The sequence below is a fragment of the Apteryx rowi genome, unplaced genomic scaffold, assembly GCF_003343035.1.
Source record: "Apteryx rowi isolate R43461 unplaced genomic scaffold, aptRow1 scaffold_414, whole genome shotgun sequence".
Lineage (NCBI taxonomy): Eukaryota > Metazoa > Chordata > Aves > Apterygiformes > Apterygidae > Apteryx > Apteryx rowi.
This window is the reverse complement of record NW_020450647.1, coordinates 272,670-296,268: the sequence shown is the minus strand read 5'-3', so window position 1 is coordinate 296,268 and position 23,599 is coordinate 272,670. Positions and strand designations below refer to the sequence as shown.

The 23,599-nt window shown below is 37.5% G+C and overlaps 2 protein-coding genes across 8 annotated transcripts in view; one reads left to right on the top strand and one right to left on the bottom strand.

The window, feature by feature from the left end:
• TXNDC17 (thioredoxin domain containing 17) overlaps positions 1 to 252 on the bottom strand; it is a 2,513-nt gene extending 2,261 nt beyond the window's left edge. Inside the window, exon 1 of the mRNA XM_026075934.1 lies at positions 46 to 252. Coding sequence (XP_025931719.1) covers positions 46 to 187 — 142 coding nt within the window. The 5' untranslated portion in view covers positions 188 to 252. The remainder of the gene's footprint in view (positions 1 to 45) is intronic.
• A 95-nt stretch (positions 253 to 347) lies between these two features.
• On the top strand, positions 348 to 22,298 carry KIAA0753 (KIAA0753 ortholog). 7 transcript variants are annotated; one of them, XM_026075929.1, is made up of 17 exons: positions 348 to 645; positions 1,198 to 1,302; positions 2,025 to 2,634; positions 3,386 to 3,489; positions 3,776 to 3,838; positions 4,700 to 4,915; positions 6,043 to 6,253; positions 7,600 to 7,829; positions 8,897 to 9,066; positions 10,454 to 10,567; positions 12,641 to 12,728; positions 13,151 to 13,234; positions 13,588 to 13,761; positions 14,836 to 14,917; positions 17,434 to 17,554; positions 17,723 to 17,950; positions 20,734 to 22,298. In XM_026075929.1, the coding sequence occupies exons 2-17, from the start codon at positions 1,213 to 1,215 to the stop codon at positions 20,846 to 20,848; spliced, it is 2,700 nt and encodes an 899-aa protein (XP_025931714.1). In that variant the 5' UTR covers positions 348 to 645; positions 1,198 to 1,212; the 3' UTR covers positions 20,849 to 22,298. The 7 variants fall into 7 exon arrangements, with proteins under 7 accessions (XP_025931714.1, XP_025931713.1, XP_025931711.1 ...); XM_026075928.1 differs by having other exon boundaries at positions 1,150 to 1,302; XM_026075926.1 differs by having other exon boundaries at positions 348 to 720.
• The last annotated feature ends 1,301 nt before the right edge of the window (positions 22,299 to 23,599 follow it).

The window sequence follows — 23,599 nt, the reverse complement described above, 5'->3', positions numbered from 1 at the left end:
CGGGGCCGAGGGCGGGCCGGGGCTCCGCGGGGCGGCGGAGCTCACCCGTCACGCAGTCCGGGCACCAGCTGCGGCCCGCGGCGTCCTTGTCGCCGCAGAAGAGGGCGAAGATGGGCCGGCCATGGCAGCGCTGCGCCGTCTCCGCGAACTCGCCGTACCCGTGCACCCGCTTCTCCTCCCAGCCCATGGCGGGCGCCAGCCGAGCTCGCGGCTACCGTCCCGCCCGCGCCAGCCACCGTAGCCCCGCCCGTTCGCCGCTTCCCGACGACCTCCGCGGCGGCGGTTGCCAGGGGCAGGTTTGAACCGCCTCTCCGGGGGGTCGCGGCGGCGAGGCGGAGCCGGACCGGAGCGGACCGCGGAGCGGAGCGGGTACCCCCGGCTGGGCCGCGGGGCGGGAGCGGGGAGGGCCGCCGGGTGCTGCCCTGCGGGAAGCGGCAGGGAGGGTCCTTCTCGTGAGAGACGAGCGGTGAGCGAAGCCGTGCCGGCCGGCACTTGCAGGGGAGGCGTCGGCGCCCCGGCAGCGGGAGAAACGGAGTTTCCGGCTGAGCGGAGGGGAAGTCTGCAGTTCAGTCACGAAGGAAACGAGCAGCAGCGTTGTGTGTTGGATCTTGCTCGTTTTTATTCCGCAGAAGCAAGTGAAGGAGCGTGAGTTCACTGGCATGTCTCCACACATCGCTTCTGTCGCTTCTGTTTTACACTCTTTCCTGTGGAGAAGTTTAGGTACGAGTCCTGCCGTGTCTTTTCCTTTGATACTAACGTATTTTGTACAGACCCTGCTCTCTTGAGCACTGCCTTAGTCTAGCTTGCTACCCTGTTTTCTTTTCATATGTTTGCCATATACCATTTCCTTTTTAGGTAAGTAATAGCTATAAAAGCGCTGCAGCATTCTTCTTATGACTAATAGTTTGAGCCTTATGGTCTGTAGTGGTGCTTCACAGCTCTCTTTGTGGGTGCGTGAAAGAAGGATGTAAATTGCAAATTATGCATTAGACGGTGGGAGCATATTCTCCATCTTATGTACCACCTGCATGAATATGCATAGTACGTTTTCCGTTTCCAAATGCCTCCTCAAGTTGGTTCTCTATCTGTTAGTCATATCGGACCTTAGATTCATTTTAGAAAGCAGAAATAGCATATGGTTTTTCTTAGGTTCATAGCTGTAATTGTAGCAAAGGACAAATAACTGTGGATTTTCAGCGTCAAGCCAATGTGATGGGACCAAGCAAGCTATCTACATCCGATGTTACATTTGCATCCAATACCCCGCTATACAGGAATGAAGCAACAACATTACAAACACAGGTATTATTTGCTTTCTGTAGTGATGCTGAATTGGTTTTCCTTTATAATCAGTACAGAAAGGTGATCATGACCCACTTTATGAGATAGCCCACTAGTGGGTGTCAAATCTTTGTACTTGATTTCATAACAGTGTCATACAGTGCATGATACTCTTCTTCTATAAGGATGTAGATCAGAAATTGTACAAGTAAATGTTATTTGCCTGTCTTAGCCTATTACTAGCCTTTAYTGTGTGGAAGCAGAACCTAAAAACTTTATTCTGGTACTGTGTTTCAGCCTTGCATGTCTCCTTCATCATGTATACATTACCTGTTACCTTTATGAGTTTACTAATGACTTACTCTATGGTATAATTATGTTAATTCATATTACTAATGTTACATTATTTACACTTTTGTAATACTTAAAAACCTTTATAATGGCATTGTCTATTGCCTGGTCACTTCGCACCGTTTTTTTCAATTTATGTACCCACGCTAAGATGCAAAGAAGTGCCTAGTGGTATTTACAAAAGGATGTACATGCTTAAATCAAAATAGTTTTGAATACTGGTGTTTGTTTGAGTAGGGAGGATGTCTTACATATATTGAAGAAGTGCCATCATGACAGAATACATTCTGATATGAAAGGAGATCCATTTTCCCTGCTGTTGTGTGCTAGAGATGCATCACCTGTGTAATGTGCTCTGTGTAACATCAGCCTCTGTTTAAACTTTGGAACAGCTCCGGTTTAATAGGAATGTTCCTGCAGTTCCAGAGAATTTGCCTGTCAGATTCCCTAGTCCTCGTCCAATTATAATAGAAAAAGTGAAGCCATCCAATGATCAGAGAAGTCTAGCTGGCAGTGAAGGTCCCAGCATAAGAAGCTCTGGCATGTTTTCAGTGGTATCTGAAGAGAAACTAAAATTTGCTATTCAGCTAGCCAAAAGGGACATAAGACGAAGACATCGTGAAGAGCAAGTGAAACAGCAGGTGTTTGGAGTTGCTGCTAATAAACAGTTGTTGGCCAAGAAGTCACAACAACACAAAAATGAACTATTACAAAGTCTGGAAGAGAAAAATGCACTGAAGTCTTGGACTCCCTTGAAATATCAGCAGAAACTTGGTCAGCCTTCCAAAGTGGAGACCACCAACTCTGGTGCTAAAGTTTATCTCTACACACCAAACGAGGGAAAGCTAATATCAGCTGTTTTAGACTCTCCACCCACCCATGACCCTGGACCAGGCTCCAAGACAAGTATCAGAAAAAAAGATGAAAATGTACAGGAAGTCCGACGTCTGCAAAAGGAATTGAGGAGTTGTATCCAGAAAATTGAAGAACTGGCTAAAAAAGGTGTAAGACTAAACAAAAATTACTTTATATAAATGTACAATAGTTTGTTTCATTCTTCTTTCTCTTGTTTGGCTTGAATTAGAATCAGTATTTAGTTCTGTATTTTTAAGGACAGTTTTTCAAAAATGGATTAAAAAGTAGAATGGCTAGCTAGTTTAGGCAATAAATGTCTGCAATGACAGTAAATTAAAGGTAGGCTAGCTAACACCTTGTGTGAAAAATATTGGTGCCTGTAGTCCTACTGGCTAGATCTTCAGACTGCAAAAAGATAGCATCATAATTAGCCACTTTGTTAGTAGTAATAAGAGACCAAGAGTTGATAACATTTCATCTAGTAAATCTGACTCACTTAATTTATGGCTGTGCAGTGGCATATTGAATGTGCTTTCTGACACTGCATTGGTCCTCTTGTAATCATTAGCCAGAGGCTTAAATATTTCTGACTTTCTGAGTGTTCTGTCTGCAGCTTTGTGAGATGATTGAGGGGTCACAGGTGATTTTGTAAGCTATATCTGATAAGCTATGTTAGATAAGAATGCTTAGTCAAGCTGTAAGTAGAAACATGATGTAGAGTTAAAATAACTGGCTTCTATTACCGCTCAAGAGGGCCCAGCAAAATTTGTGATACACACATGTACATATTGGTTCTGCATGAAAGAGGCTTCTTGCTAAACTATGTTATTCACTTGACTTTATCAGGTTTTTCACAGGTTAGATTAAGATATAAAACTCCGTATTTTATGCTTTTCAGAGAGAGGTGAAATTTTGGATCCTGGTGAAGAGCAACGAATTCGCATTAGGAGACAGGAACAAGCTGCACGGTCAGCTCAGAGGTTGTATGTTCTCCAGCAACAAGTAAGAACCAATCCTTTAAAACTGGGGTGTGCAGTAGCTAGTTTATTATGATGATTTTGACAGAAATGAACTGAAACGAGATCTTGATCAAGATGTCTCTGACAGTGTCTGGTTTGGATCTGAATGATGTGACTAATCTCTCTCATCACTGGATAGAGATGTGAGCATCACTGTTGGAAAATTTGGACTTTCACTCAGATGTTACAGTGCAGATTTATTTTTTGTTTATAGACATGGAGCTAATTCTGACTGACTTTTCCCCTCCCCCTCCTTTCTTGATAAACAGGTAAAAGAAATTCAGGATGATTTAGAGAAACTGAGTCTTCATAAAATCAAACATACTAAAAAGGTAGGAAGTAATTATCATTCAGGATGCCACTCATTTATTGACAGAAATTTTTCTCAGTAAATTGAGTTTGTCAGATTTCAAGTTATCTAGGGTACATTTGATCCTTCTCCAGAAGGGAGTAGGGGTCTTTGTTTATTTGTTTTGTATCTTACACCTCTCACTTCATTGTTACAGAAACAGGGCTTGCTTGATCTGATACTGCCTTTGCTGCTTCCCTCTTTTCCTCAGCTCTCTAGAGTAAGCTGGAGAGGAAAAGGCTGTTTTTCTTCTCTACTTCTGTGCTGCTTCTAATTCCTCCTTCATTCCCCTTTCATTTTTGAATAACATTGTGTTCTACTCCTCACTATTTTTTTTAACTTGCTGTTGATGTCACTTAGTCTTATTGGTCATCCTTTCTGATATTCTTGTCTGTTTATCATCTTTCACAAAGTTAATGCTGTGATCATGCCTACTGTCTGGCCAGTATTGTCTTGTTCTCTTGTGCTTTTCCAACATTTGTATTTTTTTCTGTAACGAAAACTCTGGGGGATGGAGACTGTTCCATGATTGTACAATGATTGTCACATTGGGGTTAGGCCTAAGACTAAACTCTCTAAGCATAGAGTAGAAGAAAGATCAGAAAATGTTATAGCTATGCTAGTTTAGCTGAAGTTAGCGCGATAGTTGATATGTGGACTGTTATGTAGTATCTTTATCAGGCTGCTTAAATGCTTGTTGTGTTTTGTCTCACAAGCGGCCTTATCATCAGAACTATTACAATTCTGAGCGTTTTGCCATGAAATTCTGGCAACAATTCTTTGAGTAGTAGCAGCATTTGTGGAAACTATAGTTATTCAAGCATGTGTTTTTCATTTGTCCCAGTCTCGAGCAGTATCCAGATTGGCTGCAGCACACAGAGGAGCTATACGAGCCTTGCAGACATTTGCCAATCAGTTTACTGATCAAACAGAGCAACAGGTTCCTACCCACTACAAGGAACTGGGCAGTCTCATTCGACAACTGTCTCTCTGTTCTGCCAAACTAGAAATGGATTCTTCTCTTTCTGACACTATCATAGATATCCTGCTACAAGTTGAGGTAGGAAAAAGCATTTCGTTTCTGCTAAGACAGAAAAGACATAGTGAAATATTTGAGTGTAAACTATATTGTGTGTTCATGAATTGGCAAAATATCTTATTGATCTAAAAGTCACCATCTTTTCTAATGTATACAATGCACTGTTTTTCCTAAGTTATGATGGTCTAAAATGAAGTTGCATCTTATACACCAAAGCTACCCGCTGCATTTTTTGTTGATGCTGTTCTTGTCTTTGTTGACTCTCCTGGTAGAATTAGAACTTGTACTTACAGTGGTAATAGAGCACCAGTGTCTGATTCATTTGTCATTTTCAGGGCTGAAAGGAGTGCATTTTATACATTGGTGTAAATTATGTATTTATTCTGTTTAGCAGTGCATGTTTTAGTCATAAGGATTAGTGATGAGTGTTAGCCTCCTGCATGGTAGGTGCAGGCAGAAGATGTAGCTACAAAAATTAATTAAGCTCTGTGCACTCAAATGACTTTTAGCGATATTTGATGCTTTAAAAACATTGTTGGTGTAATAAAAAAAGCTCTGATTCACATTTACTGCTGCAGTTTCTGAATTAGTTTTTTTTTTTTAAACAAAAAACCTGCATAACCTAAGCTATTATGAAACCAGTATTTAATCAAACAAGTGATACAATAGTCATGAGATTTTCTGCATCTTAAAATATTATTCTAGTTTTAAAAGCTGTGCATTTATTTCTTTTGTTCTGACTGCTTATAAAAACAGTAATAGTTATAATTGCCCTGGAACACACAGGGAGATAGAACTGTTTAAGATTGTGCTCATTACTGAAAGAAGTCCATAGTCATCCTGTAGTCATATGGGGACTTTTTTTCATCTGTAGCCTTTGCATCAATTTCTTTTTTAACATACCATAAGCAGATAATTTGCTAGAGTCATTTGTAAATACAAAAATGCAAGCCTTTTCTGTAAGATTAATTAATTATACGAAGAAGCTTCTGGATGAATAAACTATCAGGAAGAGTCACTACAAAAAAGAAAAGAAATGAACAAAACACCCAAAAGTACTACACTACTAAGAATCCTTTAAAGTTTGTTTCTCATTATGACATCAGATTTAATTAGAGAGTAATTTAGGTTATAAATATTTGGTACAGGATCTGGATTCATTGCTGGAAAAGAAACAAACACCCAAAAAAGCAAAGAAATGTCTTTCAGCATCTCAGGGCAAATCTCCAGGAAACAATGAGATATTTCCAGCCAGAAAGCAGCTTACATCTCCAAGAGGAGAAAAGAAACCTCTCATCTTAAAGGAACAGCTTGGACAAGAACCTAGAAAACCTTCAGCTGCCAGGAGACTCTTGACTGGTTTGTATTCTGAATTATTAAATACATTTTTATCAGTTAACTTACCAGCTGCAGTTCAATTCTGTAGTATGTTATATATTGCTCCCAAAGGTATAATATAGCCCATGTGTAATAATCAGATTCTTGTAGCCTTGCTATGCAGTTTTTTTCAGCTGTTCCTCTGAGATGATAGACCTGCAGGTTTATATGTCTGTTTATGACTATATTGTTATTATTTAAATCATACTCTTGTTATTTTTGCCTATTTTTTTATAATGGACTACACTCAGATTATTTTTTTACAGTGTATACCCAAATGACAATTTACAAGTTAGCTTTAACTGTGTGTACAGAATACTTCCAAACATCTACCTAGTTAATACTGTATAAATATATACTGCTGGAATGCAGAATCACCAACTGTTAGCAAGTCTCCAACAAACCTATTGTGGTTATTATAAAATTGTATTCAGTGAAAAGACGTACTCAAGCCTTGGCTCAGAATTTCCTTGGATTGTGTATTTTTTATACTTTTGAGAGAGGTTTTGAGAGACGTGGCTTTATTTCGTTTTTGCCAGTCCATTAATATTAGTCTTTTTTGCACAGTAATCCCAGTCTCGGTACCTAGCAACACATTAGCTAATTGTTGGAAACTGAATTCTTGCTTTTTTTTCATTACTGGATTGCCTTGCAACCTTTTGGGATTGCTTTATTGCTTGTTTACCTCATATATGAAATGAAGTGGGCTTTACTCTTTCTCTGTGTGTTGTGATATAAAGATCATAACTGAAATATTTTGACACCTCCTGAAAGCCATTATAGCTTATTACTTTACTACATAGCATATATTAATTGACTTTATTATTTTTGTTTGTAGTGCTTTTCTCGTACTGCTTTTTACTAGAATAGTACATACTCCCTTCTAAGCTTAGGTAAGGAGTAGGAGACTTCTATGAAATGAATTCATCTTCGACATTCCAAAGAAAGAGAGTATATTGCCAAGTATCTCCTGGTTTTCGTGTCTCTTGCTGCCTAAAAGATATGGTGTTTTCACTTCCTAGACCTCATGTGCCCATAGCTACCAAAAGGCTTTCATATTATTTACATAGGTATATGTGTGTTTGTGTGTATATAAGTAAAAAGAAAAAAAAATCTTGTTCGACAGAACAGTGTAAGAAAGCCAGCTGATGTAACACTTACCAGGAAATACAAACACTTTTAAAATTTCATTTATTTGTATTATGGTAGAGCTTTACAGTTCACGATTAGTTATGCCTAGCACAACAAAAATCTCAAATACAGAAATAAAGATGGTTCTTGCCCCTTTGAGCTTACAGATGAAGGATTATTTTTTATTTTTCATACAGACAAGCATGAACTTGCTGCAAATATTTCAGCAGTTCCAAAGACAAACAGTCGCGCTCATATATCACACAGTGAATTTCAAGAAGAAAATGACCCACCTACTCCAGAGAAAAATGCCATTTTACAAGGAAGCTTAGATGCATTGGCAAGAGCTGGAGCTGTAAAAAAAGGTCCCATGCTTGAAAGTGGCCCTTTGAAGAAGAAAGGAGTATTACGACCTGCAAAATCAAAGGTGTGGATGTGATAAAGTAATTTATGCTTTCCTCTACCTGCCCTCTGGGATTTTTTTTTTTTTAAGGCACTGCCAGGCTTTGCGCTTCCTCAGAAACTTCTTGATTCTGAACAGGGGAGGAGTAAGGGAGTAAGTCTTGTGTTATGACTATTGAAAGTAATGTTATTGTTCATCAGAAATGTGCTCTTTAATTAGAAACAATGAATAACAGAATCAAGAAGGAAAACTAATTCTCTGAAAGTGTTTTCATGTTTGAAATTAGCATGGTAACTTTTCAACTTGGCTTTAAAGCTGATTTTTTTTCCCCCCCCCAATGTTAATACAAGGATATAAATGAGGCAAATTTTGCCTCATTGATTACAGAAATTATACAGCTTCACAAGACAAATCCTGTTTTTTTGATAAATCTCTCTTGTAACCAACAAGGGACTTCTGTAATGCAGACAAACAATTTCTTTAAAAATATTTCCAAATACAAAATATTTACAGATACATTCTTCTAAGTGATTTTTTTTCTTCCTTAGAATGCTGCCTTCTGTTTGAAAAATCAGATTTTGTATAGTAACATAGATGCATGCATATGTATATATTTTACTGCTTCCCATATTAGTATGAGTGAGGACTGTGAGCAGCAAGGTTAAGCATTGCAATAATTCATACTGAAGGAGCTAGTCTGTGTGTCTTTGTAGCAAATATAAGTAGAGTAATCTTATAGTCTCATGGCTGTAAAAAAGTTATCTTGGAAACCTTCTATTTTGATCTGTTCAGAGTTAAGAGTCTAATTCTGAAAATCTCAAAAGGAAGTTTTTCCCTGTGAAGAGCAATATTGAAAAACTGGAACTATTTGCAAAAATCACAGTTGTGGGATTAAGCACATGTTCTGTTGGGGCACAGTCGTATCCCCCTTCATATCAGTTGTAAAACTTCTGCATATGTTAGCTGTGCAATAAAGCCATCAGGCATGACTTCAAGACAAATTGTGAAACAGAACACAAAATACTTGGAGGGGGGGAGAAAACATCAAGAACGGAGATATATGTTTTTAATGTGATTGTGTTAATTTTAAGGGAGTGCCTAAAGCTCTAAAATCAAGACAGGTACAACCTCAAGGAAAGCATGCCCGGTTTCAAGAGACAACTGTRGCTTTCCAACTAAAAGAGAGCAAACGACTGGTTAAGGAGAGCAGAATACCCTGGGTACCTCCAAACCCTACATCTCCACCTGCTTCGCCAAAACGGTATGTCTGCGGTCTAGTGGAACCAGTGCTTACTCTACTTCCCTGTGGAAATGCTACTATATCTGTATTAGTAAATAGGGTGGACTGGTCCTCGTTCTCTGATCGTGAAGGCAAATGGCACAGCACCGCTCACAAACAGATAGTTGAATTCTTTTCCTAGCTCAAGTTGGCCTCGTCCATACAGCCTGGGAAGAGCTATTGGCTCTTTCCTGAATCAGGTTAGGGCATTGTCTGAGACTGGCTGGGCACTGACAAAGTATGCAGTATGCAGAATGGATGATCATGTGCCATCTTGGAGTCTGTGACCTGGCCTGATTTAATTTTTTTGGCATAGAACTAACTTATTGTTATGCTGTGTCTGTCAGTCCTGACATAATAACTTTCAAGCCTATCAGCTAATTTCAGTGAAAATTGACAGAATGGTAGAAATAACAAAGATACGTTCCTTCAGTGTCTTGAAATTATCCATCCAATGAAGAGCTCCTATCGGTGCCTTCTTTGGAGGGAATAATGTAGTCATATCAAAATGTGTTACAAGTCAGAGAATATACAAAGCCTGTGAGCCTTTTGTGAATGCCCCCATTACAAAAAGACTTCAGGTTTTTTTGTTGGTTGGTTGGTTGGTTGGTTGGTTTTTTGGCATCAAGAAATTCAAACACAAATCTCTTGTCTGTGCTAAATCAACCTTATTAATCCTGCTATTCAGACAAGTATGTATTTGTATTTGATATGCGCATTGACTATTACTTGTAGTAATGCCTTCAGGGGTTATTTCACTGTGGGAAAAGTGCTCAAAGATAAATGCTAAAATAATCAGGTCAGTGTAGAAAAAAATCTCAATATTAGTTGAATGTGTCTTTTAAAACTGATCTTAGCTTTTTAGTGAATGAAGTTATCTGAAGCACTTACTGCTTAATACTGAGTTATTAGTGGAAGGCTTTTCCCATGAATTCTTATATGCTAGAGGAATTCTCTTTACAGTAATATGATTGTTATCATTTGTCCTTTTTCTTCCTAGATCTTTTAAAACAAACAAAAACATAGACAATGTAACAATTAAAACATGCAGATAGCTAGGGCCTACATCCTGCTATGAACACCCCTTTCGAGGATCCCTTGCAGTATCAAGGAGGAAGTTCAGGGTGAATATTAACAAACTTGTCATCTTGATTTCTTCCTTTTGTTTCCACCGTTTCATTTACATGGAGTCAGTTTCATGCATGTAATCTAGCCCATTAAGATCATAAGAGTTATACATTGAGAGCTAGATACAGTCTGAGGGGCAAAATTTGAACAAATTTTAATGCAATAATGTTTGCTATAAATAGACATTTTTAAGATGTAACAGAGGGAAAAGAGTACCATTAATATTTTCCCCTATTTATAGTGCTGTCAAGATACCCAGGAATGCAAGATCCAAGGAACTCATTGGTAACTCAGCTTCACAGAAAGGGAAGGCAGAAGAAAGAAAACTAGGTCTCATGGAAAAAGAAGCTCTCAGGTTGGCATGGATATTCTGATTGGAAATACTAATTTTTTTTTCTGAATGTTTCTTTAAAATATATTAAAATGTTTTTTCTTATATGGGGTTGATTAGATTTTCAGGGTGAATAGACAATGTTTTCTGTAGTTAGGTAAGGGTTGAGGGGTTTTGTTTTTGTTTTGTTTTTTTTTTAACCTTTCCTTAGAGTAAGAGGAAATACAGTTGACTTTTTTTTTTTTTTTTTTTTTTTTTTTTTGGCGGTCTTTATAATGCTGTCATTTCTCACTTCAGAACCTTTTCTGGTTGTCAAGAGATACTTCCCTTTCCCTTCCTCCTCTTTTGCAGAGTTGAAAGACTCTTAAAATACCTGCATGACCTGTCCAACATCTGGGACAATTCATCTCCTTAGGACTTGGTTCACTCTTTGAATATGACATAAAAATATAAGCAATGAATTAGCAGGATAAACAGCAAATGATGGAAGATCTTTTGGCAGAAGTGAAATAGATCACCCTAGCTAAAACTTGACAAATTGCTATATTCATAATGTATTTCCTTTTCTTGTTTTACACGAGTTCCTTATATTTAATTTCTAGTTACTTTTACTTCTATCCCTTCACTCCTGTTCTCCTTGATGAGTAAAGACATGATTAGTTCCTGTTGTTAAACAGTTCTGTCTTTGGTATATTTTGCAAATCTCTTTTTACATTTTTATAGACCTGAAGGGGTCTAAATCTGCTTGGTAATGAATGGCATTTATTAATATTCAATCACTGAAATGAATGTTTCATCTGTTCAGTTGAGGCTAATAAAGCAGGAATATGTCTAGGTGGAAGCTGCCAAAAGCACYTGACACAAGGATTTCTTTCGGAATTATTTGGAAATGTTACCTAGTGGGCAGACTTCTGAGAGATGTTCTGTCAGTGAGCATTGAAGGAATCTGAGAAGAGAGCTGAATTTTACACCAATTTCCTAGCAAGGTTAAAGCCATAATGAGAATATGCATTTGAGCACTGCAGGATGGAAGAGAGAGCCAAGATTTTTTTTCAAAAAGACTAGTCATTCTGTGTGCACAACTTGAGTCACATGCTAATGGTCTTGTATGTGAGAAGCTTGCTGTTTCTTTGTAGTTGTTTTGAATTATTAGAACTGCTGTGGAGAAAAGTAATAGTTAGTCTTCTCTTTACCCAAAATTTCATTTCTTCTTCATCAAAATATCTTTATTAATTAGCTCCCATAGATTTTTTTTAAGATGCCAATTTGTTGATATAACTCTCATGTATATATCCAGCTAAACATTTTTTATTTTCTAAAGATAATTGAGTTAGCATCACAACACTGAGAAGGTAAATATTATCTACCTGTTCCAGAAGGACAAAATAGCACCAAAGGCAGGTATCATTGTCCCAATCAGGATTATAGTCCAGATTTGTTTATTTTAAATTATATCCAACATCTTCTAGACCAGAGCTCCCCAAATTAATTTGTTCTGGCACCACTGTTTGTGGCAGCTGCAGTAGGAACAGCTGCGGGATCTGTAGTAGGAACATGCATGGCAGTGTGCATCATAAGATGAGGAGCTTGTCTATGTGGGCAGTATTTGTGGATAGCTGTAAAGTTGCCTGTTTACGAGTAGTAGAGGCATCGTTGAAGAACCTTGGTTCCCAACACAAGAATTTCCTGGTGTATGTGGTATTAAAGTCAATATTAACTTTCTCTTGACCATTTTTTCAAGTTCTCTAAACTAATACTATATTCAGAATCACGATTTCATTCTCTAGTTGTTACAATGTGCATTTGTAACTTCCTTATAGTGATGTTTTATTTTTGAAGAATAACATGGCTTGAGGCAGAAACTTCAATGAGAGTGAAGGTTCTAACTGACCTTAGTAAGGAAGAAATAGAAAAAAATACAAAAGCTGAGGTAATTACTTGGTTTGAAGAGCTGATAAATGGAAAAAGTTTTGGTATTAGATCTGTTAGGGCCTTCCATCCCCCTCCCCACCACTCCCAACAAAATGTATTTATGATTATGTGTTGTTGTCATACTGGATTTCAGAATGACATTGTCATTTACTCTTTTTTGAGTAGGTCACAAGGTGCTTCTCCAACCCAGCTTGCAGACAAAGTTGAGAGTGCAGTACACGAGCACTTAGAACCTCTTTTGGACAAGGCACAGGTAGTATAGTCAAAGCTCATGCCACTGAAGGATTAATTTAGAGCTATAAAACACTTATGAAGGGGCAACATAACTGTTTATTTTCAACTTAATGCAAGTAAGCAGTTTTGGGAGAAAAGCATCTAAAATTGATTATGTAGTCAACACAGTTTTGGACATGTGGAGAGTGCATTTCCTTTTCAGTGTGTGGTCCTTGGATTATAATTCAAAATTTTGCAAAGCTACATTAAATTTTTTTTGTTACTTTCTGATCAAGTAGATGCATTTTAAATTGTTTTTGAATGGTCATAACAATTCCATATTGACTGGACTTGATAAGGGTATTTTAATAATTCATATTATACCCTATTTAATGACTAGATATAATTTGTACTAGTAATGCAGCAAATGTGATTATCATGAGAGGATTTATGTTTTATTAGAAGGTAAATCTCTCCTTGGAAACAAGCAGTCATTTGAAGGATTCTTCATTTATGAACAAGCTCTCAACTCATGCAGCTGAAAAGGTATATTCTATCTGTATGCCATAGAATATAGCTGTTTGAAATTTATGATGAATTTTTGTCTTTGCCATATAACAGAACGCATCTGGGAAAGTAGTAATGAGTTTTCTCCATATCCATTGATTTTAGTGGTAGAAATATACTAAGCTGTTTTTATTAATTTGCCTTGCTGTATGAGTGGAAGAAAGCCAGGAAATTATTTGGATTTTCATTGAAGGAAAACATTAAATGACAATTGGATTATTACAGTGAGCAGCTCCTTTTAGAAATATTTAATTTATAAGCACTTTTTTTTCACCAAAACATTTCTTTTTTTGCATTGGCTTTTTTTTTTCTTTTTTTCTTCTTTTAATTAGCAGGTTGAAGCAAATGCAGATATCCTGAGTGAAAAGCTACTGGATGATCTTCTGGAAGATACTGCTCAGGAGCTCTGGAGCATGGAGCAGCAGGAGAGACTCCAGGCCCAGGCGCTGGCCATGGCAGACAGTGCTAGTTTGGAAACAATGTTGCAAAGGATGGAAGACATTGAAGTAAGCCTTTATCTCTTGGTTGGTCTCAGTGTTGCCAGATTGCCCTCCTTAGTTGTGGATATCAGTCGTTTTCTACATTCTGAGGTGAAGCAAGGTTTGACTGGATCAGCGTATAAACTGAAAGAGCTGGAGGGAGTTTCCACTTCCAGCAGAAAGCAAAGTGAGAACAGAAGGATGTTTGGCCTAAGGGTTGTATTGCTAGCTTTAGAATTGGTAGACCTGAGTTTGCTTCCCACCTCAAAGTTCTGTGGCTTAGATTATCATTTGTGAAGAAGAAAGTCAATATGGTGATTGCTACATAGTTGATTGTCTCACAGATTGGGAAATGTTTGAATATTTGTGAAAAATTTTGAGTGTTTTTGATACAGGATCCTAATATTCCGGTAGCATGAGCACCTCAAGGAAACATGCCATGGCAATCCATAGTATATTACAGGGAAACATGGGGAAGTCAAACAAATGTTAGTTAACTGTGCTCCTATTTATCCATCTTGCTATATAAATTTTCATKAGGTTGTCACTTGGTTGCCTTGATCTTTCTCATATGTTGCTTTTTTTCAATTTTTCTTTAATCAGCTTTTCCGTAGTTCTTTGGTTCCAGTCTCATTTCTACCTTCCTGCTCAGAGAAATTTATCCTAATCTGGAACTACTGAGTTTAGTGCCACTTACTTCTAAACTGGAGGCACAAAGCTTACATTATGTAGTGTCTTTATCCATATGAGACTGAACATTTAAGCATTTATTTGAATTCACTGTTGTTTGTGATAGAGCAGGACAGGCATGTAGGCCATTCAGTTCTCGGTTATTTGACTAACTGCTGTTGATCAGAGGTGGAAGGAGTTGTAATTATACTGGCAAATGATTGAGTCTTAGACTGGCATTTTGACCAAGAATATAATATCCGTGACCCCCCCCCCCACACACACACACCCTTTTCTGTATTAAGTTAATTGGAGAAAATAATCCTACTTTGATCAGAGAGGATCGTGGCCTGCTTTCGCATGAGGTGATCACCAACACAGCTAAACTGTTAAATATTTGCTGATTAATCTCTTTTTTTGTATGTCTTAAAGAGATACCAGGAAGCTGTACGCAGGAGACTTACCCAGATTGTGTACAGCGATTTGGAGTTCTGGGCCCAGGAAGAGAAAAAAGGTAAGTGTCTTTTTTAATGCAACTTATTTTTCTTGTCGTCTCTATCTTTAAATTCTGCTTTTTCAAAACCAAGATTATTGGATTGTGATTACCATCCACACACATTTTTGATATAGGTACACCTTTGAGAGAAATGTTTCTGAAATATGGTTCTAAAATGACTGTTTAAAAGAAGGAAGGGTCTCTTCTTAGAACAGGCTCTAATTTTATACTTGGCTTTACTGGGGCTGCATCTGGGTGCAAAGCACTGCCAGTGTGACTTAGCTGAAGGACTGGTATCTTTAACACACACCTCCAATCATCAAATGTTAAGTCTGAACGTTGTTGCCCCTTTTTCCACGTATTTGTCATGGCTTAGCTTAGATATTTTCTTTTTTTCCAAAGTATGAGTAAATGAGTTTTTTGCAATGAAGGTGATATTCCATCAGCACATACCCTCCAATTCATCTGTAAGTTTATTTAATTTTACTCCAGAAGAAAGCTAGTTTACTTTTTTAAACTSTGTTCCTAAAAGTTGAGTAAACTATCTCTTCACTTCGATCTCATTGTAATTTCAGACAAGGGGCAGGGAAAGAAAATGAAAATCTGATGTATGTGAGATATTATGTAAATTGTTCTTTGACTTGAAGAAACAGTTTAACTTCTCCAAAACAGTTCAGTTTGTGTTCAAGTATGGCTTCTGTCTTGTTTTAGATTACCATAATTTTTTATGCTTAGCCCAGACCTCTAATAAATGCAGTCCTTTTAAAAGTATTTGTGCTTAAAAATAAGACTTCAGGAAGCCCACACAATCAGGTCCAGAAGCAGGAAGGATTCTTGTGATAATGGCAGCACTCCACAGAGGATCAGTGGCAGGAGAACTATAGGGGAAGAGGAGGCTAAACTTTTTCTCTCGTTGTTTCTGCATGCATGTAACTTGCAAAGCTGTTGAGTTGTAATTTTCTTCTTTTCTTTTGGATAACTCATGAGTAAGTGCATGAAAATACAACAGATAAGCTGTGTGGGATTCTGATGAGAAAAATTACCTTTGGCAAGTGTAGTTTGTTGAAGATGTCTTTATTTTCTCTATATGCTTCCYATTCTTAGTCTGACATCTCCTAAAGCCACTTCATTCTTTCTTATTAAGCTCTTCATGACTCATCTGTTTTCAGTTTTTGAGAAAGGGATTGGCAAATTTGTTAATCTTTATCTTGAAGAGAGTGTTTAGTGTGGTCTTATTTGACTTGATTCCTTTGCAACAGCATTAATGAATCTGGTCCTTGTTATAAACCTTAGCAGTAATCTTTTTCACGATGATGAATCCAAAATTATTCTTAGACTTCACAGGCAGAGAGTATTATGAAACACTCTCACTTTATGTTCCTGCTGTTGGTCTTTTTTTTAATTATTTTTATTTAGGCAGGAGCAAGCAGATACTTATCTAGTTTGCTTCTCCCATTTTCTTTCTTTTATTTTAATAAACCAACAGTTTAAATGGCTGAGTTCAAGAGTAAATGTTAGGTAAATATTACTGTAGCAGTGAGTCCCTCAAAGTTTAAGGTTTTTCTGGCAGTATACAGAAGATAATATTAAATTCCTTAATTAAGCTTAGAAGATTTTTCTCTTCCTTTATTCCTTTGAAGTGATGATGACATTGTAAAACTGAAGAAGCTTGTTTTTTTTGTTTTTTTTTGTTTTTTTTTCCTGCAGAAAGGCCTGCTTTTAGATCTTGCAGCACACATGCAAGTTAAATTCTAACCTCAGAAAATCTAGATTTTCTGTACACTGGAAATCATTATCCAGTGTGTTTCAGCAATTAGTATTTAATTGTTGGAAAAATTCAGCTCAGGTGCTTCAAATAAATATTTATCTTATTTTTGCTGCTTGTTTTTCATTGGATGGAAAATAAAGAATGTTAAATCCACCAGATTTAGAGATAAAACTTTTCACACTAGAGAAACGTTTTAAAAGAAAGATAGAGAGATAAATCTGAGTAATGTTAGTAGGAAGCTGTTCACTAACAAAAGTTAACATTCCAAACAATATTCCTTGTTGTTATTTTTCCTCTCTGTTCTTTATCCTACTATTTGATCTAGTACAACAATGAAGCTACACTGATTTACCAAAGTGAGGATCTGATCATACACTGACTTTAATGGAGCTGTTTTAGACCAGTTGGAAAGTCTCACAATAGGGCAGGTGAAGATTTGGCCCAAATCTTCCCCCGCCCCACCCCCATATCTTGTATTTATTGCCAAGCTTAGTAGACTAGTTTTAGAGTATTATTTTCTATCTCTTCTGTAGAAGTATCCACAGATACAACAAACTCTTCAGAGTATGGGATTTCTGAAATGCTCATCTTTAGCACACTGAGCTCTTGGAAATTCCATCTTGAATTTACATTTTAGGGACTTTTCTTTATTTATCTGAAGGACTTGGCCTTAAAAGGAGCAACACTTTCTGAGGACGTGCCTGCATTAAATGTATTTTTTTCTCTTCCAATGAAACAATTTTTAATGTTGTTTTCTTCCTTCTAGAACTTCAAAATGCATCAATAGCTAAAAGACCTTCCTCTCCACATCCAATTCAGATAACTAAACTAGTTGGACAGAAAGAGCCAGAAATAGACATTATATTTGAAAAATCTTTTGATGGCAAGTAAGTAGAGTATTCTGCCCTACACTAAGCTGAGATGCATTTGAGCTGTGCATCTTCATTATAGTGTTTTCATTAAAGAAAATTGTGGTTGCTATTTGATGAGACTTTGTCCTTCAAAAATGTTTTTGAAAACCAGGTTCTGATGTATTGGATATTTTCCATTTCCAGGGGTGTTGATGAAAACAAAGACTCAGAGGAGAAACTGCAGCCTGGAAATGACATTCTGCAGCCCTTGAATCAGAGTATGTCTCTGCAAAATGAGTGCTGTGTTTCTCTCTCTGTTCCAAAGCATATGTTCCAGAGCATCTTGGATTATAACAACAGATACAAGCATCACCTAAAGCTCATTTCCCATGAGGCAGTAGGCAGTTTCAATCCATGGCAGATTGCTGAGAGGTATGCGAACTATCTTTGTATTTGTGAAGTGAATGTAACAGCAGATGAACAGGTTTTTCTGACCTTATTTAGGAAAGGAGTGGGGAGGGGACAATTCTGTCGAAAGCCAGAAGCAGTCAGCTATTGGACTGTTTCTCAGCTGGTACTTGGTGTTTATGGATTTTTAAGGTTTTTGAAGAGAATGAAAGGATATGGAAGCAATGTTCTGGAGGAGTGATTATTTTTCGCATATTACAGTGTTACCACAAAAACAACTGTGTGAAATATAAAGTAGCTTATATTATTTTTAGAAGACTACCTCAGAAGAAGGGAAATTTTTGAATTTTAACTTGACCTTATTTTGTACAAATTGTCTTTCTATTGCTGTAGAAAACTGCAGGAAAAAATGCCCACCCTGTTTTCCTCATCCATTTCTGCAGTAAATGGATGAATGAGTCTGTAGGGAGTCTCCATAGAGGATGTAGTTATTTAGCATGCTCTGAAAAAGTCTTTAACACTGCATTTTCAGTGTTTAACTCAACATAATATTCTCCCTAGAGATAAAAAGAAATGGTTGCAATTTTCCATCCATGAATTCAGTAGTATCATCAACAGGTAAATTGAAGGAAAAGAAAATTTACTTTTTTGCTGAGAGAAAAAGAAATAAATAAAGGTTGCCCAGAGGTTGTGGAGTGTCTGTACTTGGAGGTATTCAAATACTGACTGGACATGGTCCTGGGCAACCTGCTCTAGGGTAACCCTGCTAGAGCAGGGGAGTTGGACTAGGTGATCTGCAGAGGTCCCTTCCCACCCCAACAATTCTGTGAAAAGCACTGGAAATAGCAGAGAACATGTCTGCAATCTTTACCTCTCATGGTGGAAGATTATGCAATTGCTGTTTTATGGAACAACAATAGATATTCTTAAAGTGACAGCTGGACTTAGTGCAGATTTCAGTACTTCCATTTCCAAAAATCTTTGCACTGTCAGGGAGTTCACTATGGGAACTGTGACATATCTGGTCTGTTGTCCCTCAGTACAAATAGAAGTAAAGCAGCAATAAATAACATTCCCTCCGTGGCGCACTGTGTAGGAAAGAAGAAATCTTTATCACACAGTCAAAATTTGCTAAGCAAGCGGGGCAGTGAAAGCTGAAATATTCATAAGTATTTTGATTGCTCGGTAACAGGTATGACAAGTGGATGATGTTATTGGTCATCATTTCCTTGCACTTCCCTTCAGTGATTGTCTAGAATTGCCTATAATTCATTCTCAATTTTTGTGATGTTTCAGAAGTCACCTATTGACATTGTAAGGTCCCAGTCCAGCAGAACATGTAACCATAGGCTGAACTTGAACCTTGCAAGTAGTCTTGTTCTTTCAGAACTTAAAAAAATAAAACTGACACAACCTCAGTTGGCACAGAGGAGCTGTGAATGCCCTACAAACTGGAAATCAGAAGATTTCTGATTGAGAGAGAGGAAAAGTTCAAGACGATATCTCTGGAGAATTTGGAGAGAATTATAAAATCTAGCTTCAGTAATTATAAAAAGGAATGATTTGCTTTAATTGTCTGTATTAGCAGATTGGACATCGCACTTAATTGTCACGAGTTTCCAAACTCCTACGCACATTTTTAATGTAGTAACATTGAAATCAGTGATATAGCTCATGTAAGTAGCATTTGGCATCTGCATCAATGTTTCTAGGATTAGGTCTCTTGATATTTGAGATGACTTGCATGCCTAAAGTTCATCATGTGTTAATGGTTTTCCCCCAACTGTGGCTAAGTAGGCAAATGTTTTAACAACTGTGGGTAGACCACTGTATTTGAATCTATTAAAATGAACCACTGAAGTATGCCTTGCCAATTCTCAGTACTGTCATTCTGCAATCTGAACTGCATTCATTTTTGTAATTGGTGTGAGGCTGGACAGTTCAAAGGCTGGCATCTTCTTGTGATTGACAGATGGATTAAATGGAGTGAATCTCTCTCCCTCTGCCAGTTGAATTGCACTGCTGCCATTTGCCTATGATACATGTTACTTAAAATCAAACTACAAATGTAATCCAATATCCAGGACACTTCATTGAATTATTCATACCACCAGAGGGCATTATAAACCTTTTTAGGTAAAATATGTATCAAAATATCTGTGTATATATTAAGAAAAAACACTCCCATGCTGTGCTAAAAGGTCTTGGATACACTAACTCTGTGATACTTTTAGAGTATATATAACACTGAAGAGAATTTTTCAAGACACCAGCAAACAATCGTGTTCTTAAATGCTAGAATAATTTTCCCTTCTGTGACATCTGCTTTGACCCAGAAATCTATGAAAATGGAAATTTCTGGTCTCACCTCTCCTTAAATTTTGTTGCTTTCAGTAAGGCCTGATTCAGTGACCACTAAAATCAGTGAGACGCTTCCCATTGACTTCAATGGCCTTTGGATGAGCACCATAGTATATCAAGTCTTATTCCCAAAGCAGGATTAGTATCTAAGAGTTTGAAAAGGAAAGTGACAGAGATCCCTCAACACCTCTAAGCATGAAGTATTTATCCTTCACTAGGAACCACACTGAGGCAAGAATTTCCAATATCTTATACAACATATATGAGAACACAACTTTTCTATGGTAGTGGAATCTTTTCGTAGGCTAAACAGTAGGAAGAAAGAAGAAATAGGAATATTAGTCTTCTAAAATCAGAGGATTAATATCAATGGAAGGAATGACTGGAATTGGAAATCTGACCTTCTGAACCTTTTCCTTTTCTTTTTTTGCTTCTCTCTCCCTCAGTCTTGCAGAGGAACTGACGGAAGAAGCCCTATGTGATGTGGCAGCAGAGCTGCAGGATGTTTGTGAGGATTATGCAGAAGCTGTGTTCATCTCAGAGTTTTTGCAGCCAACGTAGTAAATGGTTTTTAAATTTGTCCATTAACAAATGCAATGTCCAGCCTCAGTCTAACAATTTTATCAGGTGATCTTATTTTTTATGTTTTTGTGAAGTCTATGTGAGATTCCACTCACCAAATGAATTAAGTCCAACATGGATTCATCTCAGGTTTTATAAAACCACGATGATAATGTTTTTCTTTTCAAACTTTAGTATACAGGGTTTATCAGGACTTTTTTTTTTTTTTTCAGTGTTTCAGTAGAATGAAGCAAATTGTTACAAGTAAAGTTTGCACGTTCTCATGGGGCTACTGATCCATTTTTACACATGTAGTTACTTCATCCATGTCTATATGAGATCTGCCTGGTTACAATAAAATACTGGGAGGTGGACCTTGGATTCCAGGTGTGCCATGGACTTAGCTGTACTGTGCTGAATCTGMAAATTGTGTTGGGAAGAACGGGATATTCTTGATATGAGTCTAAAGCCCAGGTGGAAAAGTCAAGAGTAAAAGCCATGGGGTTTGCTGTTTAAGGTTTTCAGTATCATGCAAGAAAGATATTGTCTGACCACCATAGCTAACAGACATAGTTGGATTAGTTATTTTTTGGGATGCAGCAATCCAAAGGAGAGTGATTCTCCTGGCACAGCATTAAGTCGATGCAACACATAGCAGTAGCTGTACTCCTATGCAAAAAAACCTACATTCTAGGCTCTTCCAATCAGCTTCTGAATGTAGTAGCCCTCTTGTTCGTTTCAGAATATCACTAATACATCATGCACAGCCAAATGAGACCTTTCAGTGGAAACATATGACAGAAATTTTCTCCCTCCAGCCTTTTTTTTTTTTTTCTTAAATCAGTCTAAAACTTTATTATTCTATCAGCATTTAATGATCCAACCCCACATTCTTTATGGGTAAAAATCCCATTGAAATCAAGAGCAACAAAATGACCAATTGGCACTTCCACAATATTGAATTAACTTGTTAGTTTCAGATAATCAATGTACTAGTTTGGGTTATATCTGGAGCAAGCAACGAGTAAAAAAATTTTCATGGTAAAACTTGTGCAAAATGTGATCTCAGCCCTTGAGGTAACCTAAAAAATAATATGAAGGTCAGTTTCCTTTGACAAAGTTCTTTTCTGCAATAATGTTTAATCTACTACAGAATAGTTTCTAGCCTTCTAAAAGTGTTTTTATCTCCTCTAATTTGAACATATAATTTTTAAGTAATTGAGTTTGTTTTTATTTTGTGATGCTTGACATGAAATTTATTTGTATGATGTAATTTTTATTGCTGATGTGTGACCATGATTTTGTAATTTAAAACACTACCTTTTTTTATTTCCAAGATATATAGAGGTAAGTCTATTTTTAAATCCACAAATACAAAGTCAGAAAGAATGTCTGTATGTGTTTGTATGCTTGTGAAAGTCTTTTTAATAAACAACATTTGTTCTTAGGACTGAGCTTATTTTTGATTTAAAATACCTTGCATTTAAACCATTTGGAGTAGTCAGCACCCAACATGCAAGGGAGTACCTGGCAACATTACAAGAGTCAGACTACCATATGCCCCAAAGTAACATGGTCATCTGTCAAAGTAAATATATTTTCTCTCATTGTGCTGTGAGTGGTATCCTCTGAATGATGATGCCAAAGTGAACTCTTATTCTGGATGAGATGGTGTGGTATTTGGGTCCTTTCTCTGAGCAGAAATCCATGGAGAGGGAAGGCTTTAGATGATTTAATATTCTTCAATCCTTCCTAAGGAACTTTAGTAGAGGGTTTTGTAATGCATTGTTTATTTGCATAGTACGAAATGCAAGCTAGAGGTTGTAGAAAGTTTGTACCCTGAGAAAGTCATAATTCATCTTAAAGTGACTCTGCATGTCAGTGGTCCTAAGGGACAAATCGGCATCAAGCTTGTTAAACCTTATACCTGTGCCTAGTTCTTGTCACAGTATGTTGATAGAGACYATATTTGGGGCTGAGATATGCAACCATAATACCATGTCAAGTGTTACTATGCGTATGATGAGCCATGTTAACTGACTATGTACTTATTTAAAGCACTGCCATGCATCTGAGTCCATAACCTCTCTAAAGTTGAGTACAGGCAGAGTACTGTAAGCAGTTTCAGGTTTTAGAAGTGTTTTAATGGTACAGATAGTGAAGAAATAGATTTTTCATAGGGACTGTGCTGTTTCCCTTTGCTAAAGGTCTTTAGGAACTGGTTTGCTATCTAAAACAAATTATTCTTGATCTTGCAAAGGATTCCCTTCCATTGAGCTGGACTAGATTTTGTCTTAAGATCTTTGCAGGCCTCTTTCCTTGATTCATTATATGCAAGTGTCTTCAGTGTCAGGGCTGCAAGAGGGATGAGGCAAAAACAAGTTGAAAGAATTCAGTGGTTAAGTAGATATGTGGATAACTCAATTTAAAAAGTAAATATTAATTGTTGCAATCACGTTTAGCTGAAGTAGAACTAAAATTTACTAAGTAGGTCAGAGTAATTTAGGTGATGGATGGCAGAAGCATATCAGAGTGTTTTTGTACAAGGGCAGTGCCAGGCCCTGAGTGCACAAAGGAGCCTTAATTCTCCTGACCAGCCTCCCCTCTGACCTCTCTTCGTGGCCAGGAGCCTTGCTTGGGCTCAGCCAGTCCCTGGTCCTTGCTGGAGAGGTGTCATACATACTCTGGTGTCCAACCCTGTCCCCTGCCCATCCTGGCTCTCTGGCTGGACTTCCCAGGTTGACCTTGGAT